The sequence below is a fragment of the Chionomys nivalis genome, chromosome 10 (assembly GCF_950005125.1).
Source record: "Chionomys nivalis chromosome 10, mChiNiv1.1, whole genome shotgun sequence".
Classification (NCBI taxonomy): domain Eukaryota; kingdom Metazoa; phylum Chordata; class Mammalia; order Rodentia; family Cricetidae; genus Chionomys; species Chionomys nivalis.
In genome coordinates this window covers 76,368,237-76,382,457 of record NC_080095.1, presented here as the reverse complement: position 1 = coordinate 76,382,457, position 14,221 = coordinate 76,368,237, and the positions used below count along the sequence as shown (strand labels likewise).

The following is a 14,221-nucleotide window of genomic DNA, read 5'->3' as shown; positions in this document are numbered from 1 at the left end:
ACACTGAGTAAGTTTCAAAAATATCCTAAGCATCTACACTGTTACCCCTTTTGAGTGGAGTGTTGACAGTCCATGGATATAAAGTAACCGAGGCTTGCCTTTAGCAAGTGAATATGCCAGCAGGTAACTGTAGTCCGCTAAGAGAAGCAGACGATAAAGATACAGGCTGGAGAATGGCTGACTGAAGATGAGGCGGAAAAGCAGAAACTCCTACCTGGAGAGGGTGGACCTACTTATGCTTGTGGAGGAGTTACAATGATTTCCAGGGCAGACCCTTAAAACATGTTTGTATGTAGATTAAAAGGGGTAAAATGAGGTGTCAGAGAGGTCAAGAGGAAGGCTTTCCAGTTGGGGAAGCTGGAATACTGTCCAGGTAGAACATTTATTAACTATTTATGCTGTGCCAGATCAGAAAGACAAAAGCAAGTCTAACAAGGTCTTGGTTTTCTTTCTGAAGCCCAGCCTTGGTGGTGTAGTGGTGGTGAGGGTTAGAAACAGTCAAAATAGTGGCTACAGAGATGAGCGCAAGCGCAGATTCCATTGATATTCCAGGAATGGAGTCGTAGCACTTGGTAACGGATTAAATTCAGGGCCTGCCTGTGGGCAAGACGGGGATCAAAGAGCCTGGGTTTCTAGTTTATATTTGATGCTATTTGTCAGAATATGAAATACAAGAACAACGAGTTCACTTGCTGCCCTCCACCACTTCTTCCACAGACATTATAAGGAGATAAATAAGGTCTGCAGGACAGGAGTCATGAATCCAAACAATACCACCACCATCTAGTATGTATTCATCTGGAGAGGACAACCCAGGTCACTGCCAGACTCTTCCAGTGCAGGTAAACACTGTCATAAGAAATCACCGCAGACACAAAACCATCCTCAAAGAGTCAACTGCTGAACTATAGCTCACGATCTAACTGATTTCTTCTTAAAAATCACATTAGAATAAAGAATGCATAGCAGTCAAGCATTTGAGATGTTGAATTTCTTTGCCATCTCTCTCTCTCTCTCTCTCTGTGTGTGTGTGTGTGGGTGGGTGCGCGCGCGCACACGCGTGCGTGGTGTGAGCACCTGCACACTTGAATGGGAAGGCCAGAGGAAGACATGAGGGATCTTCCTCTTTCATATTCGACCTTACTCGCCTCAGGCTCTCATTGAACCTGAAGTTCACTGGTTTTGCCAGACAGTCTGGCCAAAGAGCACCTGGGACCCACCTGTTCCACTCCACAAAGCTAGGGTTGCAGGCACAGGGGTCACATTTGGCTATTACGTGGGTACCGGGGACTTGAACTCAGGTTCCCATGCACAGCAAGTGCTCCTAATCTCTATGCCATCTACCCAAACCCTTATTTTTGTTTTCAGTTTTAGGCAACCTAAGATGACACACTAGTCTCTGTTCACATGAATGACAAACAGGGATCTTCAAGTCTTGGCCTGACCCTGCCATTTAATTTCCTCTCCACATGAGCCCCAGGAGACATCCAGAGCTCTCAGTTCCAGGCCCTTTGTCCCAACACCCAAGGGACAGCTTGGACACTGGAGAACTAGCAAGGATAGTTGCACACTTGGTACCATGTCTTTCTTTACCTGTGTTGCCAAAAAATTGACTTTCTGTTTTTTCTCAAAGAGTAAGACAGTTTTGTGGAGAGCCAACCAATGCAGGGGCTGAAGGAGGAACGGACAAAAGAACGCAGGCAGCTGGGTGGTCTCAGCGAGGGAGCTGGGGCTGCCTGCGTCCCACCTGGTGACTCCTACCAGCAGAGATACTAGAGAACTACAAAGATTTCTATTAAATGACTCCTCAGGCCCTTCTGTCTCGGGTTATTAAACACACAGATTGACATTTTAATTAGAATTAGAGGGAAACCTCTGAAAAGAGGCAGTTTTCCAGAAATTAAAAAGGTATGGGATTTCTACAGAGAAAGACATGCTTGATAACTTAAGTGCCCGCCTAAGAAGAAATACACTCATAATGCAATTATTTCCACCTAAAAAATGTGTCCCATTTTGCAGGGTTTAAAAAGAATTTTAATAAAGTCATGGAATAATACATTATTAAAGGGGAATTTTAAATGACAAATTGACTTACTAAAAATGACATTAAAAACCAGCTATGAAGCTCTCCCAGCAGTGACTGGAGATCAGTGAAAACACTGGGCAGTTCCGGTCAGGGGAAGGATCACTTTTGTCACAACCATTGCAAATTCACCGCTGCTCAATACTTCTATTGGGAAGCTGGAGCCTAAACTGAAGCTTTTAGTAGTCACCTAATTCAATCCTACCATATTCCCACTGGTTCTGGATAGAAATGTCCTCCTAGCTGGGGAAATACCAGGACACTTGGCTATTATTGCGGAATATGCATGACGAGTATTTTTTAAGTATCTATGTATCTAGAATCTATGTATAGTTTACATAAAGGACTGGCTGAAGTACGAAATATCTGGTCTATAGAATATGTGTGAAGTCACTGAAAAATGAAACAATGAATGTCCTGATATGGAATACCTTTTGATAAACAAGAAGAAAGTTGTAGATCTTTGAGTTTACTAGGATAATCCTTTTTTTTTTTTTTTTTTACAAAATGAACTAAACCACGTATTGTTGTTGGTTGTTTTTTACTCTTTGCTCTTCGGTGGGTGTGAGGGGGAGGTCACCACCCAGCTCCCAGATAAATCACCCGGAGTCTTATAATGGAGACCCAGACTTAGCTTGGCTTGTTTCTAGCCAGCTTGTCTTAAGTTATCCCACCCACCTTTTGCCTTTCTCTGTTCTGCACACCTTTCTTTACTAGCTGTGTAGCTGGGTGGCTGGGTGGCTGTGTAGCCGGGTGGCTGGGTGGCTGTGTAGCCGGGTGGCTGGGTGGCTGTGTAGCCGGGTGGCTGGCCCCTTGTGGCCTCCTCCCCTCCTTTTCTTGCTCCAGCGTCCTCCTCCCACTTGTTCTCTCTGCCTGACAGCCTTGCCTAGCCTTTCTCTGCCCAGCTATTGGCTGGCTATTCAGCTCTTTATTAATCAGGTGTTTTAGACAGGCAAAGTATCAGAGCTTCACAGAGTTAAATGAACGAAACATAAAAGAATGCAACACATCTTTGCATCACTAAAACAAATGTTTCACCGCATAAACAAATGTAACACCTCTTAAAATAATATTCCACAACTACAAATATCGTAAAGAAATAAATCAAAAAAATACACACCAAAGTTTATAAGAGCACCTGTGTACTGGAAGGGCTTTACTATTTTTTTCAATCCACATGCCTCTAAATGAACTGTCTGAAATATTTTTAGTGAATTGTAAGGTAACTAATAACTTTTAAGTGTTTTATGCTTTGGAGGTACTTGAAAATTTTTAAATAAATTAATCCGGGAGAAAAAGTTATTAATGCTTCCAACTTTATATCTTAAAATGGTAGCCCCCTGGGGCATTGATAATCTGGAAAAAACATAAGTCTGTTGTTATAAGAATTATGGCTAAATCAATGACAGGCTGCTTATAGGATGGGAATTTCAAACCCAGGAAGTGGGAGAAACCGCACTTCATTTCTCTGCTACTGAGATAAAAACAAAATGAAACAAACTTCGTAGTAAATCTCAGTTTTAGCTGTGAAGGCGAAAGGTAAAAGCATCCACAAGGACCAAGAAACAAAACCAACTCTCAAATCATATCCGTTAAGCAAAAAGAACTTGGTGTGCTAAATTATACACTTAAGCAAAAAGGGGTCCGGAGGGGAGTAGAGAGAGAACAAAAGAAAAAGGCAGCTTATGTGTGGCTTTCAAAGTTTGATTTTTGATCTCTACAGTGAAAATGAAGACAACATCAAAGTTAGGTAGGTACAAAGTAGCCGTGGTGATGTTCAAACCCCTCTTTAAATATTCAGTGAAGGCTGGAGTGCATTTCATTCTCTTTTCTCTCTCTCTCTGAGAACTTAAGATCTCCCAGGCTCCACATTCAACTCTGGAGAGCCTAAGGGCCAAAAGGTACCCGAGATACACACAGGCTTTCCCTTTGGAGAGTACTCCAAGGAGCAACTGTCAAGTGAGTACTGAGCCCAGACCAGTCTCCAACTAGGAAACCTGTCCCAAGCTAAACATAACACCTTTCCAAAGCCAAACTCGGCCAACTGAGCAGGACGAATGGTACTGGCTAAGAAATAGCTGCTAATCCCGGCATTACAATCACACTCGTGCGACCCAGACCTGACACACACCCACTCAGGGAATTCCGGAAGACAGCAAAAGGCGCTTTCCCAGCAGCAGGGAAGGCAGGTCTTCCCACTTTCCCCTCCCACCAAAAACAGCCTCAGCGGGGCAACTGCCGCCCGCCCCACCCCATCTCTTTGGGTCCCGCCCGTGGCTCCCTGCCTGGCACCAAGGTGGTCTCAGAGCTGATCGATAGGCTCTTAAGGTCCGAGAGGGGGTCAGATGCACCAAGGCACAGGAAAAATGAAGACAGATCACCTGCACCCGAGAGACAGCGCACTCACCTTCATGATCCAAGGACCCGACTCCACCGTGGAGCCCCGCAGCGTCCTCCCGTGGGCCCGCACCGAGGCCCTGGGCCTCTGTGGCAGCCATAACCTGGACCAGCAGAAAGGGGCGGGTCGTGGGCGGAGCGTAGCAGGGATACACCAATAGAAATGCGCCTGGGATCACAGGCCGACCCACTGGGTGATTTCCTACACGTCTATGCAGGGCCGTCTCATTCTTGAACAATAAGATGCGGCAAGCCTAACTGGTTGCCCCGCCCCCTGACTGCTGGAGCCTCGCCCCCTGACGGCTCCGCGAGACGAAGAACTACAACTCCCGGCATGCTTCGCCGGCGGTGGGAAGGCAGCGCTGGTTGAGGCGCTGACGGGCGGGGGTGCGCCCGCGAGTGCCCCGGCGTGTTCGCTTAGTTCAGTGAATCAGAACAATGACTGCGCCGCCGGGTCCCCGGGAGCGCGTCGCAGGGCTGTGAGCAGCCGCGGCCGGCAGAGCGGCGGGCGGCGCAGCCTCGGCCGTGTAGTGTCAGTGCCCGCTCGGGAGCCCCTAGCGCAGCCCCTGCCCAGAGCCGCAGCCCGGGGGATCCTGCACGTCCAGCGCGGCAGCTGCTCTTCGGGAGCTGCTCTGCATTGTTGTGAGCCACTGGAGGGGCGCGGGGATTGCCTAGCCCGGAGCCCCTCAGCGCCCTTTAGAGCCATGTGGATACCTACGGAGCACGAAAAATACGGCGTGGGTGAGTGCTCGCGGGCGAACTTTTACCACGCTCCTGTCCTTGTCCCCACGCAGCTCGCTCGCACCGCGCCAGGCTGCAAATGCCGGGTCTTGGCATAGCGCGGCGGGTCCCGGGCTTGGCAGCACCGGCCTCCGGGGCGAGGGGTGCTCGCTGGGGTCTCGCTCACCACCGCGCACGCAGCGCGCCTCGAACCCGGTCCCAGAATGTTGGGACAGCAGCCCGAGCTCCGCTGGCGGAGTTTGGAGCGGCCGCGGGGCGTGTTGCGTGTCAAGTTGGACGGGGAGGCCAGCAGGGTTTGTCTTCGTCCATCCCATGCTGGCCCACAGCGGCAGAGAGGCGGCAGTGGGCTGCAAGGATTTCCTGGGGTGCTGAGGGAGACCGTGATCCCGCAGCGAGAACACTCCCAAACAGTAGGGAGGCGCGAAGTCCCCGCGGCAGGGGTCTGCATTCCCGGAGTGCGGAATGTGGCTCTGGCAGCCCCTGTGACAGACCGAGCTGGGACGCAGCCTCCTTTCCTCCCTTGCCTCTCTGGTGTCTTGGGTGTGTGTGTTGCGGCCGGGATTTGGTAAATTTCAACATCTGTGCTGCTGCGCTCTTTGGTCCTTGGAGGGGAACCGAGATTTCGGCAGCGTTTTTACTTCAGGACACCTTCTCCACCAGGGAATGAGCTCAGTGGGGGGTCGTGAAGGCCGACTGGAAAGTGATGAGAGAGGAGGGTCAGAAAGCCTGACTCTTGGATGCTGGGAGACAGCTTTTAGGAGGGGGCTACCCTGGCACTGATTTGGGAGAAAAAGGAACCGGATAGCGTTCGCTGTTCTGTGCAAAGGTGAACAACAAAGGACATTAATGTTGACTGATGAATACAGGAGGCTCCCTTCCCTTCCTCCTCCCATTTCAGAAGGATTACAGTTCCCGTTTTTTTGTTGTTTCATTTCAGCTGGGTCCCCCCTTGACAGTCACTCCTTTTAGGGTTGAGACTGTTAAGAAACAAGGCTCACTGACAAGCCCGAAGCGGCCAAATGCAATTATAACCTCCCGGAAGGTCTAACAGAAAGAAAGCATTATGGATTTTACTGACAATCTTCATTTCCTTTACTGCCCCGTCCTGCCGATTGGCGTTCTTGTTTTTATCGTGGATGAACCTAGTGATTTATATGATATGGATATGTGTTTACGTTCCGAATTTATTCTCCTGTAATTTCAAAAAAAACTGGGAAACCTTTTAAGGGAGTCCTAATCACGATTAGGAGATTTCCACCACCCCCTCCCCGCCCCCAATTCGCCTCGGGATGGGACTCATCTAATGAAGGGACTCTATGATTAAACAAAGTCATATTTTACATGAGCTTCGGTTCTGCGATGTGACTGGTTATCAAGACAATAGTTTGTCGTGTACCCACCTTTGAGAAGGGTTTCCAGCTTCTAACTGTAATGGGAGCCTTTGCCAAAGGGCTCTCCAGAGAGGTGTAGATAGTGGTCGTTTTCTCGCCTTTCTTTCCTCCTTTTGGGGATCAGTTAACCCTTACAAGGGGGAAGGCCGGTCCTTGTCTGAGCTAGTAAGGAAGTAGAGAGGGTATTGCTTTCCAACCAGTCTTGACACCTGGTGCAGGAAGCTCAGAGTCATCCAGGCAACTCATACCCCTTCAGGCTTGGAGTCGACCCCAGAGGCTTTCTTGCAAGTGTTAAATTATACAGATTATGGATGACATTTATTTTTCTAGATTTCCTTATGCGCCAGGTCGCAGCTGGGGTGCGGATATCGATCAGTTTTTCTCTTCGCCTTTCTTTACAAGCTGTGGGCAGTGGCTTAAAAACCACTCTGGGATTTCCTGGAATGGCAACCGGATATGATCAGTCAAGTGTTTGGGGCTTTCTGCATACTTGGGAAACAGAGTAGGGGAAGGGAGAGAAGAGGGCGCGCATGTTTGGGAAAGGAAGGCGGTGAGAGCACAAAGGGAGTTTCTGCCCCGAGTTATTGTTGAGGTTCTCATTTATGCAACGTCGCATATTCAAAACTCTTCATCATCTTTTATTATTAAGTTTTGAGCATTTGGCTTGTGGAATGCGTCGTTGTTTTTGAGAACCCATCTGTTAGGTGGTGTGTGTTCAAAATTTTGCTAGGATACTTCCGTGTGCGCTTCTATTTCTCAGCATGGTGAACAGCATTGGGAGCTGCTTAGATTACAAAACCCTTAAACATTTTTTAGAATCCGAGTTTTGGTTTTCTGTTATTACAGAGAATATATACTATATTTGGCTCATAACAGGTATAGAAGTAAGTCAATTTCCTTATTCCTATACCCAAATTTTCAGTATAGTGATACCTCTTACGTATGGTCATTTATACAAATGTTTGTATGACTTTTAGTTATATAACAAGTAGTATAATGGATAAAATACTTAAATTTTATACTTGCAACATGTGTCAGGTAGACATTCAAGCCTGGCACATAGGAATTATTTTAATATTGAATTGATGAGTAAGCATAGAACAATCTACACTTACTCTCTGGAAGTATACTAGTGAGGCTTTAGTCTTCAGGGTTAAAGACCTTGCCTTCAAAAAATCTATTAGTAGCCAAGCTTGGTGGTATAGAACTGCTTATATAGCTACTTAGGAAACTCAAATTTAATGCCTGCCTCTACACAGAGCAAACTACAGGCTAGCATGATCAAGCAAGCAAGACCGTGTATAAATACATACACACATGTGTGCATGCATGCATAAATGACTGAGTGGACTAGCACTTCCCTAGCAAGCATGAAGCTATAGATTCAACCCCAATATTGCCAAGAGAAAAGGTCAAGATTGAGGATGAGGCTCAGTGGTCCAGCATGAAAGCGAGGGTATGATGGATGATAGGCACATTTGTCTTAGGTCAAACGAATTAGCTCCTGCTCTCATCTACACGCTGCTGTCCACTGTGTTACTGGAGGTGTGTAGTCTAACCCTTTTGAGTCCTGGTCTCTGGGGTAAGTGCTACCCAAGGTCTTTACTAGTACTACTTCTGCAGAGCTCTTCCAACCAAATGTGTCCTTTGTTATAAAACATCATCTAGGGGTAGCAGCGCTTACTAGAGCGAGGCTTTTGTTGTGGCGTGTCCCACACAGCTTTAAACTAAAACCAGAAGTTAGCGTATGCCTCGTGGAAGGCTGCCAGAATCCAGGTGATTGCTGCTCTCTTTCTCACTCTGTTTGATTCTGTTTCTCTGGGATGAGCTCCATTGGTGGTGACTCAAGTATTCTCGATCACCCCCTTCTGCATGGCCCTCCAGACCGCTCTGTGTTTCTCGCATGCCCTCCTCTGCTCCGTGCTTCACACAGCGGTGGGCATTGCCTAGAAGGGAAGTTGAAGCCACTGCTTGTGTTTATGTGTTTGCTGTTGGTGCACAGCAGTCTCCGGAGAGCCAGTGGATCTGCCGAGCCTTTGGTTCCTCCCTCTCAATAGAGGTAGACCTTTGTGAGCCTGGTTAAGTTAGCCAGAGAATATGGACTACCGAACAAAACAAAAGCATAAAAGAAAGGAAAAAAAGCCCCAGTGAGCCTGATGAAAACCAATACCCAAGCAAGCTGCTCGGAAGGTCCTGAACATCATCTTAAAAATAAAGGCTTAAAACCCTGATTTCATTGACCCTCACAGATACTCTACCCTGTCTTTCTTTGGAAGTACTTTAGAACATGTCAGAGTAGGAATCATGTTCTCTGTTAACGTGTCTTCAGATTTCAGAGGAAGAGGTGACTTCTCTTTCTTGTTTAGAATCTTTATCCCCCTTGCCTTTGGAAGGGCTCTTTGATGTAGCTTGTGTGGGAGTTAGGAGGGTGTGCACCTTTCCTCTTGGCTTTTGTTGGTTTCATTGCCATTTCTTAAGATGTTTCTATGTGTGCTACTGTATTGTGATAGATAATACACGGAGCTGAGTAGTTTGGGATTGTTGGGCGCTTTGAGCAGGCTCTATACTGCAAGTAGGAAGAAAAGAACAATTAGAAGGGCCGTGCCAGCGATGGAGCTGATGTTCTTGGTCTAGCCTCCTGCGGCAACCGCCAGTAAAAAATGGTTTCCTTCTTTGGGTCATTGTCCTCTGTGATGATTCTTTCATGAGGTCCCCATGGTAACAGAGATGCTGCCCTTCCCTTCCAGTCTTGATTCACTACTGCTATTGCAGTAGCACCATAAAGATTACAAGATTTCAAGAAACACAGAGGTTTCCTGTTTTGAGCTGTGTTCATTACCATTAACGCTGTCAGAGTGGTCACTGACAGTGCATGTCCAGGTTTTCTCCATGCTGACTTTATGTTGTGAGCACATATATCAGAACAAACATTTAATCAAAACAAAAAAAATGCTGGTAGAAAAGCCTATGAATGCAACATTTTATATTGTTTAAAAAAAGATTGAAAATGTTTTATGTGAGCCTGCCCTTTGAAGCAGAGCAATAATTTACCCTTCAGAGACAAGGAAACAATATCATTTATTCTAGCTTAAAAGCTTTTAATCTTGCACTATCATACTAATAGAAAGAATGAATTTCCTGCCCTGTTGTATACTAAGAGCCCTCAAGAACCACTTCACACACACAAGGGAAACCACATTGGCCCACATTGCACGTTATCTAGTCCTTTTTCATTAAAGCTGGTCATTAAATTGACTCAATGACTTATTAATGGCGCCCAACTCATAGTTTGAAAAATGCTATGTGTATGAGACTGATCGGATTAGAACTAAGACCTTCCTGTCAAGTTCTTTACATGGTGTTGACATGGAGTTTTTTATATTTTTTTCTTTTCCCATTTTTGTGTGTGTGCATGTATGTGTTTGCATGTTTTCTGTGTGTGTTAATATGCTTAGCTGGAAGCCCAAGATTGATGTCAGGAGTATTTCACTTTCTCTTACATTCAATTTCTGTTGAATCCTCCTAACCAACTCCTCTTGATTAAGGACGACTTCTTCTCCAACATATATATGAATGTGTGTGTGTGTGTGTATTTGTGTGTGTGTGTGTGTGTGTGTGTAGCTGACTGAGACCAATTAGCATTGCCCTTACTTGCCATATAGTCTGACCATTAGAATTAGAGTCTCATCCCTAAAACAAACAAACAAACATCCTTACAATGACTGGTTGTTACTCTCCCAGCAGTCATTGACTGCAGTTCTTCATTTAGGTTGTGACCTTGTTAAATTGCCTTCTATATGGGTTGATATGGTCTTCACAGATTTTTTTTTAAATTAATTTTTAAAATTTGTTTTACTTGCCAACCACAGTTTCCCCTTCCTCCTCTCCCCCCATTCCCTTCATCCACCTCTTTCTACCTCTCCCCATCTGCTCCTCAGAAAGGGTAAGGCCTCTCATGGGAGTCAACAAAGCATGGCATATCAACTTAAGTCAGGATTAAGCTCCTCCTCACTGCACCAAGGCTGAGCTAGACATCCCAACATAGAGAATAAGCTCCAGAAAGCCAGTTCATGCACCAGAGATAGATCCTGGTCTTACCGCCAGGGCCCCCCCGAAACAGACGAAGCGACACAACTGTCACCCACATGCAGAGGGCCTAGCTGGTCTCATGCAGGCTCCCTAGCTGTCGGTCCAGAATCTGTGAACTCCCCTGAGCTGTCTCTGTGGATTTCCCCCGTCATGATCTTGACTCCATCCCTTGCTCATATAATCTCTCCTCCCTGTCATCAACCCGACTCCAGGAGCTCCAGCCAGTGTGACTATGACCTCATTTGTAGCTCTTTTGTAGGCAGCCTTACTGCTAAGAGTTCATAGAAGCAACATCCCACGATAGTCCAGAAGACAGTATCACATTCCAGCTGTCCCAGCCCTCTGACTCTTATAAGCTTTTTGAGCCCTCTTTCTCGATATTCCTTAAGCATTAGGTGTGGGGTTGTGTTAAAGACATTCCATTTGAGACTGAGGACTCGCAGTCACTTGGACTCCCCTTTCTGACCTTTTGTGAATCTCCCTAACAGTCTCCATCTGCTTTGGAAAGAAGTGTCTTTGATGAGGCGTGAGAACTGGACATAGCTATGGATGAAGGGAGACATATTTAGAATGCAGTTGGGAACAATATTGCTTTAGTAATGTGGTAACAGTAGGTTCTCCTATAGGGCCTATGATCCCCCTAGCCACAGCTTCTTGGGCAGGTTTAGAGTGTCAGGCCTGAGTTCACTCCAACCAACAGGCCTTAGGTCCAATTAGATCTCTTGCTCCAGAAATACCGCTACTACCATGGCAAGGCACCACTGAGGATGTCTTTCCCGTTGTTCTCAGGGGTTCTAGCTCTCTTTGCAGCTTGCATAACCCCTTCTAAACACCGTCAGAACTGACCGTCAGGGGGAGGCTTCCAGGTCAGGATTTTCCCGGGTTCTTTGACTGTTGCAAGAGGCTCTTGTTTCCATGTCCTGGCAGGCAACTGAGATCCATGGCAATAACCTGTATTATTTCGAGGGTCTTTTGTGTGCCTTTCTGCTGGGGTCTTCATGTAGTAGATCTCAAAGTGTGGGGCTCGTCCTGCATTCTCTTGGCAGTGCTCTCCTCTCCCTGTGTAGGAGGTACGTACAGCGCACGTCTCCTGACTGTGGTTGGTGTGTTGGTTAGTCGATGAAGTAGACACAGAGTAGACGCACCAGGGAGTAGGGACCCTCAGCTGAGAAACTGTCTCTGTTTGATTGACCTGTGAGCTCTTTTGGGAGCTCATACACACACACACACACACACACACACACACACACACATATGTATGTATATAGCTTATAAAGAGTGGCATAAAAGTGAGGGAAGAGTTGCTCCCGTAGCTGGTGCATCGTAAGGACCTGGACCAGTTAGCAGTTCTCAGCTTGGCATAGCGTGGATGGAGCAGTGAGGTGGCACAGCCCCTAACCCAGGAAGGACATTCCAGAGGCTGAGGAGGGCCAGGGATTCATAGGAAGACTCTGTCTTAGAAAAAATAAAATAAAGCTGAGCGGTGGTGGCACACACCTTTAATTCCAGCACTCGGGAGGCAGAAGCAGGCGGATCTCTGTGAGTTCGAGGCCAGCCTGGTCTACAAGAGCTAGTTCCAGGACAGGCTCCACAGCTACAGAGAAACCCTGTCTCGAAAATAAAATAAAATAAAATAAAAAACAATTAGATCAAGAAACCAATTATCCAGTCAACCAACAAAACGTGGATGGAATCCGGGAGCTAGTTAGGAAATAAAAGCAATAGGGCTTCATAATTGGACATGAGGAGTTGGAGAAATGCTTAGGATGTTGTCCTGGTGAGCTGGGGATAGCTTAGCAAAAATGTTACAGACGGGTAGTTTAACAATAAAAATTGATTTCCCACTTTGCTGGAGACTGGAACTCCAAGAACAAGATGCTAACCCACTCGGTTTTTGCTTGCAAATGGCTACTTGTGATGTGTCCTCACAGAGTTAGCCAAAGCAAGCTCTCTCTCTCTTTCCTTTTTTTTTTTTATAAGGGTAACAGTGCTACTGTGACGGTTCAACCCAAGGACCGAATTAGCACTCCAAGGCCGCATCTTCGCATACATACCCTCGCCTTCAGGAGTAGCATCTCTGTATGTTATCTTCAGGATTACACTTATACAGCCCATGCCAGACACCCTGGTTCCTGCTTGGGCACCCTGATGAGTAACTGTCTTCTAGTCAGTAAATGAGACTCTTTTGCCTAGCTGGAGCAAGCTCGTAGTGTCGCTATAACAGTTCTGCTCGGCCACTCTGGGTTTGAGAGACCTGCAAAGTACCCTTGTGGCCTTGCTGGGCACCAGACACACACATGGCCCACAGACAGACGTGCAGGCAGAACTAAAGAAAAATAATTACAAATATGTGCAGTTCGCACTTGCAAACTACACTGTAGTGAAATGTGGAGAAAAGCAGGGAAGCCAAACAATTGGCTCTGATGTCCTTTCTTTCACTTACGAAGCAGGGTGGTTTCTGAGACTCAAGTGACTTGGAGATTTACAGGAGGACCCAGTCAGTGCTTCTCCGTCCCCAACTCTGTGGTGGAACAGACGTAGTGAACTCAGAGAGTATCCTTTTCTGTCTGTGGCATCCAAGGTTCTTCTCTTTACACCCCATTTTTTGACTTCTGAGATAGGACCTGCTCCAGAAAGAACTGGGATAAGAAGGTGGATGGGGGTGGGAATGGGATGGGGGCATAGAAGAAAGTAGTCTGCAAGACTTGGATAGGAAGGTGGACAAGGGTGGCGAGTGGGCAGAACAAAGCTCTCTGCAGTACGTGCCGCCTGGTCTTTGAAAAGTAACTGTGGTCTTCTTGAGAAAAGTGATTATATGGGTGCCCTTAAAACGCTACAGTACCCAAGTTTACTTTTGTCCTTTTTTGGCATCTGTGGGTGACAGAGAAGAAAGCATCAGAGTAGAGGTACAGTGGTACCGCTACATAGTGACTTGTAAGAAGGAACTTTGAACTGGAGCTCTGCACATCAGTCGGCCTTTGAGCAAACACCTGAGAGTCGGATGCACCGTGCCTTTATTTTTAGCACTGCCCTTAGCACTTGTAAAGAGGTTTAAGACTCAGGTTACATTAGCTGGTGATCACGCTTGCATCCTGAAGCTTGAAGAAGCAAAACCACTAACTCTGGAAACAGGTATCGGACCCAATGGAGCGGATTACCTGGCTTTTCCTCAGCTGGAGAGGGAGAGCAGAGATCATGACATTTCCCCAGAGCTTTTGAAGACTTCTTATGCATGTGTGTTTGCTCCTTTTGAGGGGTCCAGGCTCCTGTGAATATGCAGAGAGAAAAAGTGGCAGGGAGGGTAACTGGCAAGAGCCCTTCAGGATATGAAATTTTAACACTTACCTGTGTGAATGTGACAACCGTCTCCCTCAAAGTTGTGAAACATTTTTTGTAAACCAAGCAGTTTGTTGTTCATTTTTATTTGGTTATCAACCGGACATTGCCCTAAAAATGCCTACCAGAAACCTGGCTGAGAGATAGTGATTTGGTTCCATGTCTTCATTTCTTTCAAATGAAA

At 46.5% G+C, this 14,221-nt stretch overlaps 2 protein-coding genes across 4 annotated transcripts in view; one reads left to right on the top strand and one right to left on the bottom strand.

Moving 5' to 3' along the window:
* The window catches only part of Znf277 (zinc finger protein 277), a 99,280-nt gene extending 94,680 nt beyond the window's left edge, over positions 1–4,600 (bottom strand). Inside the window, exon 1 of the mRNA XM_057782954.1 lies at positions 4,491–4,600. Coding sequence (XP_057638937.1) covers positions 4,491–4,581 — 91 coding nt within the window. The 5' untranslated portion in view covers positions 4,582–4,600. The remainder of the gene's footprint in view (positions 1–4,490) is intronic.
* A 256-nt stretch (positions 4,601–4,856) lies between these two features.
* The window catches only part of Dock4 (dedicator of cytokinesis 4), a 390,974-nt gene continuing 381,609 nt past the window's right edge, over positions 4,857–14,221 (top strand). For all 3 annotated transcript variants that reach the window (XM_057782100.1, XM_057782101.1, XM_057782099.1), the window contains exon 1: positions 4,857–5,221. In XM_057782100.1, coding sequence (XP_057638083.1) covers positions 5,185–5,221 — 37 coding nt within the window. In that variant the 5' untranslated portion in view covers positions 4,857–5,184. The remainder of the gene's footprint in view (positions 5,222–14,221) is intronic.